The 16,435-nt window shown below is 41.0% G+C and overlaps 1 protein-coding gene across 1 annotated transcript in view; it reads right to left on the bottom strand.

Moving 5' to 3' along the window:
* SORCS3 (sortilin related VPS10 domain containing receptor 3) overlaps positions 1–16,435 on the bottom strand; it is a 266,957-nt gene that overhangs the window by 11,008 nt on the left and 239,514 nt on the right. The window contains exons 19-24 of the mRNA XM_071446466.1: positions 14,340–14,526; positions 11,213–11,346; positions 6,927–7,050; positions 4,202–4,314; positions 2,287–2,418; positions 304–403 (exon numbers count right to left, since the gene is read on the bottom strand). Of these exons, the coding sequence (XP_071302567.1) occupies positions 304–403; positions 2,287–2,418; positions 4,202–4,314; positions 6,927–7,050; positions 11,213–11,346; positions 14,340–14,526 (790 nt within the window). The remainder of the gene's footprint in view (positions 1–303; positions 404–2,286; positions 2,419–4,201; positions 4,315–6,926; positions 7,051–11,212; positions 11,347–14,339; positions 14,527–16,435) is intronic.

Raw genomic sequence — 16,435 nt, 5'->3', positions numbered from 1 at the left:
TCAATAGGGACTTAATAGAACACCATTCACCTGGTTTTCTAAAACACTTGAAAAACACCAATGCACTTGTTAATTAAGCCACAGGGAACTCTTACAAGGTACTTTTTATACTTGTACAAACTGGAGCATGAAGATGCCCCTGATGGGTTGGTTTTAACACTTCCTGCTTCTACCAAAATGTCTCAGTTGGCACATAGCCCAGTGCCACTTGCCAAACTGTGAGTGCTCTGATGTAGACTGATTCTCCTGGAGTTGTCTGAAGCCTCAGGAGAGCCACAGCTGTGCCTTTGACTCCACACTCACCTAATGTTAACTGAGTGACATACACAACCACTTCAACGCCAGGCTTCAGTTCAAACTGGACCAGATTCTGGTTGAGAGCATTAAAAAGGATTTCTACCACCTGATGAAATAAGAAGAGATACAACAGTTACAGTATAGAAGATTGCAAAGTCTGGAGAACATTCAGGAATACACAAAGCCCATGAATAGTGGCTGACATCTCTCACTGGCTTCAGCAGGGCCCAAGGAAGTGAAGAGAAATGCACTTTGTGTGCTTTGGGTGGAACTGGGTGTCACTGCATGTAAGCCTCCCTGACAGAACTTCTGAGACTCTCATTGCATGTTATTATATCTCTCCTGGGAAGCAAACATAGAAGGTTTGCAATTTTGTGTTTCTTTTCTGGGGGCTATGAGAAGAGGGAAAATAACTAAGGACCTTTTCACCTTCCCTAATATCCTTTGAGTTCAATCAAATGCATTTGGAAATCACTGATATACTGGCCTTTCATTGGTGGATAATGAAACTAAATTAGGCAGTCCAGACCTCCATTTCTTTCTTCCCAATGATTCTGTCAGTTAGCTTCTATTTAAATAGGCTGTTGGGGAATGAGACAATCCAGTTAAGGTCAATGGAAAATTTTCCATATTTGTCCTTCACTTAGAAAAGGGGCCTTGGACTGGATATGCTGTAATTGCTGCACTGGAAGATCAGCAACCCAGCTCTGGAGTGTTATTTGGTTACCCCAGAGCACATACTCAGCACATCACCCCAGAGCCTCAGTTTGTTAATGCCTGATCTCCATAGAGTAGTTCTGATGGACAGGGCACAGCTAATGAGTAGTTCTAATGACCGACTCTCCAGGCAGAGCTCCTCAAGCAGAAGGCAGCAAGTGCCAAAGTACAACTGAGTAGACTGTCAACTAAAATTAGAGCACTAGAGCTTTAGGCCTCATAGTCAATTAGTCAGAAAGCTAATTGAGATGTCAGCATAACACTGATACATGAAATACTGACACAACAGCTTGTTCAGAAGTTTTAATACTGGTAGACCCTACTGGACAGGACAGAAATTACTCCAAGAACATCCCTCCAAAAAGCCTTTCAAACCTTCCCACCTCAATGCATCTTTTCTGCACACTGACCACCGTAAATTTAAGAGACCAGCTTTGATAACTTCCTAGGACAAAGGAACTACTCTGCAGGGACTGACTTTACTCAGTGGGTGACAAGAACTTCCACTGAATTCACCAGTCCTCTGAATAATTTAATGTTTGATCCAAACTTACAAGAGTTACTTGGCAATGGGCTCACACATAGTTTGCACACTGTAAAAATACTGCATACAAGAACATTAGCTAGAGCCAAGCAGCCTTTCCAGCAGTACTTCACTCCTTTGCCTTTATAGAGCTGATTTAATCACTTGGTAATTCTAACATGAGAGCTCCAGCAGCCTAGTGCTGTTGTTCTTTCCTTGCCTGCATATCACTGTTGCAATACATCACTGTAATTACCTATTTATCTAAATGGATGGATATTGTAACTTCCAAATATAGTTTGCACAGACCGTTCAGTGCTGCAGAATAAAAAAAAAAAAGAGGTCTTGTTGTGGTGATCTATGAGCTGAAGTGTCTGATTTATTTTTAGTAAACCTCAGTATATTATCTTGCTGCTTTGGCCTCCCTTTATTAGCATTCCTCCAGGGAGTAGAGGGAGTACATATTCAAGGTTCCTTTGGTCGTAACTACTGTAAAAAGGACACTCCACTGATTTAGGAAGAATCTCTGCTAGTGGTAGACTGTGACATATCTCAGTGAGGTATTGGAAAATCCTGGTTTTCCTCTGAAAATCATTTTCTTTAATGCCATAAACTATGCTGCCACAGTCCCAGATGCATCCATTTCCACCACACTTATTGTTAAGTACTTCCAGTGCTGTGCAGCTTCAGGGGCCCATCTGCAAACAATATGACAGGAATAAATGTGCCATGAATCCTTCTCTCCTTACTTGCTCCAGATCAGCCTCACTGCTTTTCCTCCTCTCTGTTGTGTTTTTGTGGGGCAGTATGAAGAGTTCAGCAGAAGTAGGCAGCCCAGGGAACAGAGCTACCAGGATCTGCTCATCAGGAATACCAGTCACCTAGAAGAAAAGTAAAAAGAGGTCTCTAGCTGCTATTTTGTTATGTATGTTTCCATTGACTTTGAGAAATGGCGTTCCCATCAAATTGTTATTTTCCAGTTCCACTGTAGCTGTTGTGGTCCTAATGAGCTATTCTGCCTATTTGGTGGGTCAGAAACTGAGCTTCTGCTAGAGATGCACTCTACTTCCTTTCTAGAAGTGAATGTAAGCTTGACAACACCCCTGGGCCCAAAGATCTCAACCCAAAGTCCAAACCTAGCACATCTCCAGATCTGAATGTTCCTCGTAGTCCTCCTTGCTACAAAAGAATAACTGACCCAAAGTCAGATCCAGAGAGTCTGTCTCAGAGCAACCACTGGTAAATGTGCAGCTAACAGGGACAATATGAAGAAAAGTGCCTGCAATCACCTTCTGCTATCAGGTTACAGGGATCCACATTGGCCACACATGAACAGCAGTGTCCCCAGAGGGAGAATTCACTCCTGGGGGCGACCAGGAGGGCTGTGCTGGGAGCTGCTCACTTTGCTGAGCTGCCTTCAGCAAGACCTGCCCACTGAGGCTGCTTCCCTCTCTTCCCAACCCCAAGCCATGCATCCTCAGCAGGGCAGGAAGCCTCCCTCCCTCAGAAATGCTCTGCTTCATGAGGTTCATTGGCTCCATCAAACCCCATGGCCTCACTGCAGAGCTGAAATGTAGCCCATTCCTGGTGGGCTACACAAGCAACCACTTCTACCACACTTCTAATGTTCTGTAACCATTCACAGTTACAAGCTGATTAATTTTATTTTATCTTGCAAACTTGACTCTTTTAATATAGTAAAAGGGAAAAATAGTTTAAAAAAATAAACTTAGCATTTTTTCAGGATGGAAAAACAACCAAGGAAACTCTTACAACCTGTGAATTTTGAGTGGGCTGCAGATGACAAAAGCTGAGCAGGAATGTACTTTCCCAGTAAAAAAAATCAGCCTCCATTTCTAACAGCTGTAGCTAAAGCAAAAAAACCCCAATGAGGTACATTTTTGGCAGAATGCCAAACCCACAAAAGCTTGTCTAAATCTAGCTCCTAATTTCACACAAAACTAAAGTTCCTGACTATTTGATATAATAAGTTATTCTGTCCCCTTTCCTGAAAGAATATGAGTACTAGTTAACATATTCTAATTAATCCCAAAGGAAGATACAGTACCTTCCAACTACAGAAGTTTCTCTTTATCCTGTATTTTAAAGGTAAGTTTATTTTCCTTTTGAATCCTCATTTTTTGCCCCAGTTGGAAAGGGAGTAGAGCTTCAAAATGTTCACCAGTTGCTACACTTAACTGCATGTGAAACTCCTGACTATCAGGAAAAGATAAAAATATTTTCCTCATGTATCCAGAATACTACAATGTGTGTCTTCTGGGATGAAGTGGATCAGCTGTTTAACAACACTCACTAACACTAACCAAATGTTTGGAATAGAAAACAGTACATACTGTCATATCAACTTGGAAAAATAAGGATAATGATGATAGTATTATAATCTAGAATTTGCAAAATCCTTAGAGATATTAAAAGCTGAAAAGCACACAGAAATATTAAAAAAGCAATTGTAATATTTCCACAAAATCAGCAATACAGATTGGCTCTGTAAAAGGATCCAGCATATTAAGAAGGTTTTTATTGATTTTTAATGACAGTGCCATCACTGCTGTGCTTACCCATTCTTTTAAGCTAGCATGTCAAAAAAGTGCATGTTTTAACAGCCTAGTAAATGTTAGTACAGACAAGGAAACAGATGCTCACCTGTGCTAATGCTCTCTTGATGACTTTGCCAACATCTTGTCTCCATTCAGGGATGTCAGGGTTATGGTAATCCAAGTTGGGAGAAAATGACAGGAGCTGAGATTGGAAATACTCTGGAATAGAAAAAGTATTTATGAGAAGGTTAAATGGGCAGTGTTTAGGGTACAGACAAGGGTGCAGAAGACAACAGGAGGACCATAACTATCTTAAAGCAAGAGAGTGAGAAAAGGCTGAAGGAAGAAAAAGGCTGGCTAACACTAAGCAGGGCAGAGAGCTCTCAAGAAAAGAATGCTTGTAGTGGTACTTATAAAGGATGTTTTGATCTGTTGCCAATTTCTGGCTTTGCCCAGAGAAACTGAGAGAAGTGAGAGGATCCTCGTGAAGCCTCTGGGCTTTGTAATTTTGCCACTCAACTTCTTCAGATTCTGCTCACAAGAAGGTTGACCAGCAAATAAGGCAGCACCTGGCTGAAATTTGGAAGGCCTGTCTGTAAAATTGCAGAGTGAACAATTGCTGTAAGTTATGTTTTCTGTTTACCCTTGTGGAGGGAAACCAGGAGTGGCTAATTCCCCAACAAAGGAGAACCTAGTGGGGGTAATGACTGGCTCATCAAGCAATGGCTATTGACAAAACACTTTGAAGTTCTGTCCTGACTGAATGATTGCTGGGAGGAAGAAAAGCTTCCTAGTCTTAAAATACAGAATGATTTTAATTTTTCTCCAATTCCAACCCTCCCTGCTGGTCTCACCAAAGACAAAGTCTGGAGTCCTTATGGCAGCTGTGCACAAGGGATTTGGGCCAGTGGGAGGCAAAGATCCCACTTGGATCCAGGATGGGAACCACACTCTTATGAAACTTCTCAGTGTAAAAGATTCTTCTTTCTGATTTTGGAGATGTTCTGTGCCTCACCTTGAAGCAACTGATCTCCAGACACTTCAAATAAGTACCATTAATCACTTGGAAGAAGGCACTAGTTTTAGATCAAGATAAACCTGCCAGAGTATAAATGAGGAAATCCACAGAAAAGCATGTGCCAGCACATCATTTATGTGACAACTTTTGTAAGAACTGTTCTTTCTCTTTAGATGGTCCAATATATTTTTAAATAAAACAAGTATCAAAGAGGACAGGGAAAGTCTCTGAGATTCTGAAGATTTAACCCAAAGTCAGATATTTAAAGTCTTTCACTTTTGACCCCTTAGTACCATGTCCACTTTATTTTTTGAGCAAATTCTTTTCTGTTAATCTCAAATTAAGGATATAGCTGAATAAATCTCCTCCACTGATAACACCAGAGCCTAGATTATGGCCTGGACCCATAATCACTTGACTCAGGACACAGATTAGGATACAAGTTTATCAGAGGACATGTTTGCTGAAGGCATCACTTGTTTATGTATTCAGACTTGAACTCATCCCCAGACTGAGGGGCTGGAAGGACTCCTTCCTTAGAGCAGGTCAGTCTGCAGCACAGCACTGGATAGGACTATTTGGACTGGATCCAAATGGGTTAATTGTTTTGTAATAGAACCCAAAACTCTGGATCTTCTAAACAGAATGGCAACATTTCTTCCAAGGTGTTTAAAACCAGAGTGAGGAGCTCTCTGTGGGACCTACTGGGGCTAAAGATCAAGATCGCCTGTGGGTATCACTCTTAAACATATTTGATTCAGGTTTATTCCAGAAACTAGTGGAAGGATGGAAATTTACGAGTAAACACTGCATTTTCCAGTGCTCAGAATTATGGAGTAGAAGGTTCCTAATATTTGATAAGAGCAAGTCAAGTTATTACTAAATCACATTAACAAATTATTAAAGACTATTGCATTTCATGGCCAGAATATCAATAAACATCAATTTAGCTGCTGTTAAATCTGAGTATACAGTGGGACATTTATTTGTATTTAATTACTGAAATAAGACACATACAGTGCAACTACACAGTGCTGAGCTTCAAAGTAGCCCAAGTTATTTGAAACCCAGATTTCTCAATAAAACTTGAAGTCCAAACAAAAGCTTGTTCTCAAATGCTGAATGCCAAAAACTGGATAAGGAAAACAAAGACCAGGCCAGGGTGGAAGTTATTCTAGAAGTCCTGGTCAAAGCTGCTGAGAGAGCCCTTTCACCCAGGATTTATCAAGCCCCAAACAGGGCTCTGTTGTCTGCTGAAGGGTGCTTTTTGAAGCCTGTGACATGCAGATATGGCAAGAACACATCAAACATTACCCATGGGCAAGTCCAGTGGGCTCAAACTCAAACCTCCAGCTGTGACAGGAAAAATGGGCAGTGATACCAACAACAGAGTCATTTCTGTCCTCTTTTCCAGAGCCCTCCTGACCCCTGTCATTTCTACAGTCACTGACAGAGACACCAGTTGCATTCAGAACACCTTAATGATGCACTGTGACTATTTCTTTCCACAGCTGGGAAGATGAAGGAAGGCAGCCTGGTTCAAGTGTTTTTTATTTCTGGCAGTTCCCTGTCTGGGTGTACAGACAGATCAACAGGCACAGGTGACACCAGCCACCTTATTAATGCTGAGGTTATAATTTTGGTTAGCTGCCCCATTCTATTCACTTCTGTATTTTGTCATCATGACACATCTGAGCTACTTTGTCATCAGAGGTTCCTCCAGGCATTATCAAGTTCCTAGAGCTCATTCTGGATCAGCAATGACTGTGTGCCCTTCACCCCCTGGGATGTGATTGCAGAAGGCTGAGGGTACCATGCACTGCGATCTCCTTGGTGTCCTGGATGAGGCTGCTGCCCCCAGCAACCTGCACGGTGACAGTGTTCATCCCTTCCACAGTGAACATGTACGAGATGCTGCTCTCCAAGGTGATGAGGGGCTGTAGGAGGCAAAACAAATGACAAAATCAGGGTGAGATTAACTCAGGATCACAACATGCACCTGATTTATCCACCGAGCAGCAACAGCCCTGCTCCTTGATACAGGTGTGGTGCTGCCAGTTTGCATGTCCTGCTAAGGCCCAAATCCTGTGAGCAGTGCCTCCTACAGGCAGAGGTTTTTCTCATTTCAGTAAATGTTTCCTGAAATATTCTTCTATTGAACTGCACTGTATGGACTCCTCAGCAGAGCACAGTCGGCAGTTGCAGAATTAGCGCAGTAGAATGCAGCACTGTGCACACACAGCCAACTCAGCTGCTAGATTTGCTGTACAAAACCCAACCTCAAATTGAAAATAAACCAAAGATGCAGATGCTTCTTCAAACAATCCATATTGTTCAGATTCAGGGCCAGCCTTTGCTTTTATGAGCACAAATCCATTTATCTCTCAGAGAGCAACACTGCTCAGGTCAGAGTGAGGACATCCAGCATTGCCCTGTCCATGCTGTGAGTCTGTAAGCAAGCTGCAGCCACAAGCTGGCAAGCTATGCTAACCAGCCTGAATACATGGCATAAGTCCTGCTGACAATGCTGACTGAATGTGGCTGTGCAAGGGATCCATCCTGGAGAAGCCCATGGGAAGGGCCCACATTGAAGAAATCAATGGAAAACTGTCTCCCATGGGAGGGATTCCCTCCCGTGAGCAGGGGAAGAGTGGGAGGCTTCTTCCCCCTGAGGAGGAAGCATTGGAAGAGACAACATGTGATGAACTGATCACAACCCCCATTCCCTGTCTCCCTGCACTGCTGGCAAAGGAGAAGACAGAGAATTCAGGAGTCAAATTGAGCCTGTGGAGAAAGGAGAGATGTGGGAAGGTGTTTTAAGATTTGGTTTAATTTCTCATTATCCTACTCTGATTTGACTGATAATAAATTGCACTAATATCATAAAGCCAAGGCTGTTTTGGTTTTCAAAAGTAATTAGTGGTATCTCTCTGCCATTATTGTGACCTGATTTTGTTATATTTTATGTATCCTGCCCATGTGAGGAGGGGAGTGATAGAGTGGCTTTAGTGGGCAGCTGGTGTCTAAACAGGGTCAACCCACCACAAGTGAAAATCAAAGGTCCAGCCTTCACAGTGCCACTGATCTGACAGCTGGTCTACAGAAATAACTCCTTATTTAGAGGAACTACAAAAATGGATACAGTGATACTAATCTCCCTTGCAAAAGCACACAGAGGTCTAAGAGAACAGATAAAGCCATTGTACTATTGCTGTTGTCCCTTCACTACACTTCCAGTTGGTTTTTAAATAAAACTTCCAAATTTCACCTTCCAGCTCTCACACTTTATCTCATCATGCTGCCAGCCTGACTGCACTTCGCAACAGTGGTCACAAGTGCCATTTTCATAGCCAAATCAAAATTTCCACCTGCACAGGGCAGACTGGCAAACACATTTGTCTCTCTCTAGAACACCACCTTCCTTAGACCCTCTCATCCATGAGCTGAAAAAGCAGTAAAAAACAAAAAGTCTTATCACATGGCACACACAGTCCAAGGGCACCAGCTCGTGCCAGCCCTGGAGGCCTAGCTAACATTTACTGAGATATACACAGACCCTGGAGAAGCTGAATGGGCCTCTATCAAACTGCAGGGATATCAGCAATCCTCCTGGAGGTTACAGGTTGTGGTTCTGTGCAAAGGCAGATAAGAGGATGCAGTCTGGCCTTTAAAATTACATTTTTTTTTTCTTTTTGTATATGTGTATGCTGGACATTCCATTATCATGGATGATTTCACCTCCATCATGGAGTTTTTACATTCAGCCAACTCCTTAATTTTAATTCAAGAACCAAGACCTGGAAACTGACTCTAAATTAAATCAAGTAGTTTAAGGTTCATTTGCTCAAACCTATTAGACAGCTGGATACATCTATTAAACTGGACCTGTGTTAATCCAGGCAAATTGGCCTTTGGGCATACTGCAAAAATCAGTACAGTAGAAATTTAGTACAGGAGTTTCAGCAGGGTGGGGAGAGCAGTAGAGGAGTCTCAGCCAGGTCATTTGTGTCTAGGACAATATTGTCCTGTGCAGCAGCACAGAGAGTGAGACTGCACAGTGACAGGAGACACATCTGGTGCTGCCTGGGATGGCTACAGGCTGAACAGGAAAAGAAGTTGCAATCCCTCAGCATGGATCTAAAACATATAATCTAATAATACCAGTCACAATATTACACGCCTCATCCTTTAATTCAGTGTCCCCATCTTAGACCTCTATTCAGAACACCATAGTTTACTCATGAGTGGGCACAGAGAAGGATCTGACATGTGCATTAAACATCCCAGGAGGAATTTTGATGTGATACAGACTGCTCTTCTGAAAAAAGGTGGCTGATACAGTTATTGCCATAGTTCTGTCAGAGTTGCAGTACATTCCATGAGGTAGCTGGAGATGATGCTTTGCAAAGACTGAAGAGTGCTCTGGGTCTGAGATTCAGACACAGGTAAGTGGCACCACATTTACTCTTCCACATTTCAGCAATGAGTACAATCATGCCAAGGTGTCAAAGGATCAGCTCCATGTTCAACTATGTCCAAAGTACCCATCCCAAACACATCCACATTTGCTTGCACTCTGCTGCCTATGGGTCTGAAATTTAAACTAGACAATGAAACAGTTCATATTCCATCCCAGGAGCAAGCACTGTGAGAACTGCATGGAAATTTTCAGCAAACACCACTGCTTTGCATTACCTTTTCTAGATCACTTTCTATTTCAAAAAATCTTTTTAAGGCCCTGTTCACAATCAACTTCTATAGTAAGGACAAAAACAATGGCAGGAAAACTCTATACTAGAGGGCTTAAGCAGATGATCAAGTTACCAGTACTTTAATTGTCTCTGATGTACTTTAATGGTTCTCCATGCGTGAGCACTGAGCCAAAAATATTAAATGTAACGGGATTTTGCATCCCTGTATTTCAATGCAGTTAAAATTATGTGGAATTACCTGGTACTTGCAATAGACTGGATGTGCATATGTGGGTGGTTGCCATAGTTCAGCTAGGGCACAGCAACTTGCCAAGTTAGAGTAAAGGGCTTTTGCTCCTGAGTTTTTCCACTGCCTCAACTGTGCTTCCACAAAAATCAGCGAGTTCTTACAGTGAGCTTCCTAACTGGATGTAGAATCCCAGTAGAAGCAGCACTTACTGTTTTTATTTCGTCTCTATGATACTGTTGGTAGCTAGGGTAAGAGGTTAAAACTAAGCAGCTTTGCAAAGAGAAAACAAAATACTTGTGTGCCTATTTTTTATCTCAAGTTCCATATTTCATGTAAAATCCCTGTTTCTTTCTGCTGCAATCTCACCTCAGTGAACAGCTTCAATTGCAAATGTAGACAGCCACATGACTTAAACTGCTTTTGTAAATAACAGCAGAAACTACACTGTGAAATTAACAGCTGTACATTTCACAACTGTAAGAATGGAGAACAGTGCCTGTCTCACTCCTAAAGTCCACAATAAAAACTGTAGTTAATAGGCAATTCTGCTCTCTCCATCTGAAAGCATGACGCTAACTTGTATTTTCACTTATTTTAACTATTGCTAAAAAAGCTCTTTATAATACATACAGTGACATTACACATAATTTGAAAATTCACTACAAAGACATCTCATCCCCCTCTCTAACATAGCCAGACTCTTCAGCTTGAAATTCTAGATACAGCTGTTTATCTGAACACCAAGAGCTTTAAAGTACTGTGTTGGAATCCAGCATTATGAACTGCACACTGGCACATAATGGAAACCCCCTGGTTATGTGAACACCAGCAGTTTTTAAACACTGTGTTGAAAGCCAGCATTATTCCACATATAGTTTAGTTAAGTTGCAAGTGAACGCTGGTAATAACAGTGGTCTTCAAATCTCAGTAGGGCTGATAACAACCAGATGGAGAAAGTAATGGCTCCTAAGAACAACACAACACAGAAGGAAACAAATTCACAAAGGTTGAAGTTCAGATAATGACAACCCTCTTCAGCCAAGTTAAAAACTAAAACACAAAACAGACAAAGGCAAGAAGTTTTTATTATGGCTGAGAGAGTTCCCTGGCTCTTGTGACAAGCTTAGGAAGAGAAAATGAACCAAAAGTTGTCTTTACCTTGGTGCTGTTGCCAAACCACCAGAAGTAGGTAAGTGTGCCTGCCTGGCTGGGCCAAACTACCGCAGTAATGTTGACATCCTTATTTCTGATGGCAACAAAGGGAACACTCAGATGGACGTGCTCCACTGGACCTGTGGGAAGAGAGTTCATTATTAAAGGCTTTGAGTTAAATCCTCCCTGCACAGTTGTGAACAGCAAGGATTTTTCCTTTAAATAATCAAAAGTCCTATGTCAGCAGTGACAGTCTAGTGACAGTCTATATTTTAGAAATAAAAGAGAATTTCAGCAGTCAATGAAAAACAGAAAAAGATAGTCAGATTTAAAAACACTTTTCCCCCTCCTATTATGCACATTTTCCATAGTGCTAATTTTCAGAGAGGGGCAGCACTGTGTTTAGGAGAGCTTTTTAAATGCATTTTGAAGAAAAACAATGAACTGTCTTTGCATTATGTAGTGAAATTGCTATTGAAAGCCATAAGGATAGGACACAAGAAGGGGATAGGACACAAGAAAGGGATAGGACAAAATGAGAAAGAAGGTTTTTTCTTGAAAATATAGCCACTGAGCTACTAAGATTTGTGGGAAAATCATTTTAACCAAGATGGCTTAAATCTGGTTATATAAGAGTAATTTATGACTTGATTAAATACCCCAAACAGTTTTTTAAAAGGTCTCTGAAATAAAAACTCATGATTTTGGAAATCCTTGGTATCTTTTTGAACTAGGCCTGACCTTAGGAAGTCTTTAGGGAGTCAGTTGCCCCTGAAACTGAAAGAAAAACATCAGGAACCACTTGAAAGATGGGTGCATTGGCATAACAAAGCATGTAACTGTCAGAAGCACTTGATTCTGAAAGACTTGAAAAATAACAAAGTACCAATGCAAAGTTGTATCTAATAAATGCAAATGTCCAGAATAAATCCAGGGCATGAAGCCCTGAATTCAGAAGGCAGATCCTCTCTAGAAAAAACAACATGTGTAAAATTACTGGAGGTTTTGTTTGGTAGTTTGTTTAAAGCTTCTACTATCTTCATTGTTTTTCTTCCTGTTTATCTTTTGGTTTTGCTGGTACTGAATTTCAGCTGATAAGTGCTGCCCATCAGACAGTGTTACTTTCTGGGCAGTACCTTTAAAACACAGCAAACTGACAGACTATCCCCATGAGATGGAAAGGACAAAGTAAGAAAAGTCATAATCTTTTCTTTTTTTGTTAGACATTAATTCTGGGAAGCAGGAAATTTGGTGATTTTAACTGAGACAATCCTCTTGTGTTACCTCTCAGCACAAAATGGGGACATTAATCAGTTCTCCATCTATTTGAATGACAAAGATTGTGGAAAGCAAGAGCTGTTCTTCTACCACTGGAACATAGAGCTCCAAGCACAAAAGGACCCTATTCTTGCTTTTGGCACCTTAAAATTTGATCTTTCCCCCCCCCCCCTTTCCCAAGAGATCTCTACCAGCAAGTCACTCCTGAACTCTGACTGTAGGAAGTACTCTGGGTTTGCAAGAACAGCAGGTTCCCCTAAATATTTTGTGACGGTGCATGTAAGAAGAAAAGCACTAATATCTTTGCTTCCTTTAAATTTCTAGTTAAGCTGCTTGTCAGCAGATTTCAGAAAGCTGAAAAGTTAACTGGCTGCTAATAAAGCTGCAGGGTAGAAAATTAATGGTGCTTAAGGCCAAGGAGCCTTTTCCTCTCTCTTTTTTTAGCACAGGATCTCAGTACCAGAGTTATTTCATAGTAAGAATGATTCTCAGGCATATTTGTCTGTACATTTGAACTTCAAGGTCAAACCTCCTATATTGACCAGTACTTCCAAATATATTAAAAGTTTAGTACTGAGGTGTCATCTTATTTCAGCATTAGCATGAATGTAAGTCCTTGCAAAATATTTCCCCAGAGATAATGATAATAATCTCTACCTAAGAATGCTATAAAAGTCAAAGGAGAGATCAGAAAGGTTGATGTAAAAAAGGGTGGAGCAGCAAAAGCATGCCAAGGAACTGTCCCTTGTTGCATTGTTCTTTAAAATCCTCACCATGAAAAAGTAGTTCCTTTGAGAAAAATCAGATAATCCATACAAATCTGAATGTTATTACCAGGTAACCATCACTTTTGTCAGCTAATGGCCCAAGGTGAAGGAAAAAACAGTTAATGCTCTAATAACAGGTTGTTAAGTGCAGCCATGATTGACTTTGAGGGAATTATGAGCATAATAAAAGCTTCAAGGAACATTTATTCCTTCATACAGGGAGCTGGAAATTAAAATGGAGAAAAAGTTCTTGAGTTTTGGAAATTTCTAATGTGCTTCCTTTCAGCAGAAAAGCTCAAGAAAAAGGCAGGATGTAAGACATTCTGACAGGTAAAGAGGGAAGGCAGACGAGGCTGTGATCACCATTAGGGGCAAAATTGATGGGGTGCAGCTGAACAGAGAAGATTTAATAGTCTAAGAGAAGATCAAAGAACTGGGCTCTTTTTTGTCTCATCCTACATTCCACACTCTCTGCTCTCTCCTGTGGCTTTGGGAAGTTAACTCAGAGCTTTGTATTTGAGTTTTCTCATGTGTCAGCTGGAGAGAAATTGCATTGATCTACCAAACAGGACAGAAACATCAGGGATGCACGTCAAACACATGAAATGTGAAAAGCAGCACATTAGCCCTCAGTACATTCATATCTCAGGAAGCACGCTCAGCATAATGCTTCCATTTCATTAAATTAGCACTGTAAATGCTGAAATTCTGAATAAGTGACTCAAAATTTAGTAGTTTAATCTAATCCTCTTGGAATGAGACATATATTGAAAATAGATATCTAGACTTTGTTTCATATACTGCTTGGTCTCTGAGCCTTTCAGAAAACCCAATAGACATTTTCAAACTTTTCTCCATAACTCTCAGAACTGCAAATATACTAGTTTTAAAAAAATCCTTCCCTTTCCCTTCATTCAATGAAAGCTATTTAACAAGTTAGAGGAGTGCCTAGAAGCCCAAGCCTTTGGAAGAGCATGAGCTGCACATGTCTGTGCGTTTGCATCCATTCTTGGGCCCCACTGAAGCTGCAGGGACTTGGAGTGAGGTCAGATTTTGGCCCAAGGAATCTGGCAGGTGGAAGTACTCACAGACCACGTGCAGGAACAGGACAGCAGTGTCTGAGCCCAGGCTGTTCTCTGCAAACGCCGTCACCTGGAAAATTCCAGCACTCTTATACACGTGCCGGATGCCGTCCTCCACAGGGCTGAAATTGGCATAGGACACTGCAATACCATCTCCAAAATCAAGCTGGATGTTTGTCCTTTGGAGATCACCCTGCAACAGAGAAGGCTGGAGTAGGAAACTGGACTGATATAAACGGATTTATATTACCTTCCATCCCACTAGAATGGATACAAAGCAGTAACTTTTCAAAAATTGCCGAGCTTTGTTCCGTCATTCCCCAAGGTGGCCACACACAGACAGCAAAAGACCAACACCTCATCCTAAAGTAGCTAAAACAGGTGACACAAATCATCTCTTGCAAATATCCTCCCCTGATTATACAGAGTTTAGAAGACCAGTTTCAGCTAGACATGAGGCTTCAGGATGGCTGAATTTATACAGGTTGAGTCCCACGTTGAGGACTGACAGATTTTTTTTGTCTAATGTCAGTCAACACAGAGACAGGGCCTGGATACACAGGAGAATGAAGCAGATGATGAGAAAATCTCTTCTAGGACTACTGTCAATGACAGTTATTAAATGAAGGAGGGAAAAACAGACAAGAAATTCCAGCACCACAGGTATTGTCTGGGGACAGAAGTTGCACTGTTTTAGTTTAAATCATGCTTTAAATCACTGCAGTTGAACTGTAGAAGTGTCTGTTATTTCGGTTTCTCGGAGCCTTATTTTATACTTGCCCCCAGCTGACTAATGTAACACAAAAAAAAAGGCTAATTTCAACAAAGCTAAAGCCCACTGCAGTGATTTCACTAAACTGAAATAAAACTACAACTCAGATTAAATCTCTGTAGTTTTAGCTTTCTGCATATATATGTGTTGTGCCAAGTAATTTCCTTCCATCAAAGATCTGCACTGTATTCACTGGGGGTGAAGAAGATACCACTACATTTTGGAGATATTCCTAGCCCTGAAGGGCTGAAGTCAATCCCTACATATATTGAGGACGTGATCTGAAAGTTTAAAAATGAAAATTAAAATCTCTGCTCGTAAAGTTACCTTTTTTAATGGGAAATTCAGAAATATTTTACAGTTGTCTCATAAACCCCATTATAGCTGTAAATGCACAGGGAGAACATACAAGAAGCCAGACCACAATGAAGCAGGTCCCATGTGTAGAAAATCAAGACCTTAGCAGCCCCCACTGAATTTATCCTCCTCATAGACTATACCTGCATGAAGAATCAGAGTGCAGGAAGGGTATTTTTCAGATGTAAATTTACTTTGAGTATATAGCTGGGGTCTTCAGACACTCATATAATCAGGATTATTGCATGTAGTTTTTGAAATATGGGTATTTGATTATATATGTTAGCTCTCTCTTCCTCTTTGCTCCATCATTCCCATTCCAGGGAGCCAGGGGAGTTTTGGCTATTGACTTGATTGGGGCACTGTTTTCACCTCTGCCCCACTTGGACATTAAAACTTCAGTATAAACCAAAGAGCAATCAGAAAGGACTAAAATCGTGGTGACATTAAAACATATCTATTATATTGAGTAGTCAATAACATGCTTTAGACAGAGAGTTTTTAAAGTCACTCTAAAAAAGTCTCTAGCAGGAGCAAAATTACACTCTTGAGATATTCAGTTATTTGATAGAAAGGCTCCCATGGCTTGTTAAACCTTTCAAAACCACTTCTCAAGGGAATGCACTAAGACCTCAAGTCCATCTCATATGGAAGATACTGAACTGAGGATAAAAATTTGATCTGGGCTGGATTCATCACTGATGACCTCAGGCTGAAATCTCTTGCACCAACCATGGCAGCTCATCCCCCTTGCCTGACAATTTTCTTTCCTATTTCTTTCTTGCCTCTCCAATATGACTCTGTCTGAAATGAGACCGTTTCACTCAGAGAAGCAGGAACAGATTTTTCATAACTAAACAGTGGCAGATGATCTTTTCACCCAATTATGAGCTGGGTCTTCAATGTAAAGGCTGCCCATCACACTAATCATGTTTTTTTTCTCCTTTCCATACCTCTGTATCCAGTAAATAAA

This window comes from Agelaius tricolor, unplaced genomic scaffold, assembly GCF_023055355.1.
Source record: "Agelaius tricolor isolate 1412-34295 unplaced genomic scaffold, bAgeTri1.0.p SCAF_22, whole genome shotgun sequence".
NCBI lineage: Eukaryota > Metazoa > Chordata > Aves > Passeriformes > Icteridae > Agelaius > Agelaius tricolor.
The sequence above is the reverse complement of the archived record's forward strand: the minus strand, read 5'-3'. Positions and strand labels throughout refer to the sequence as shown.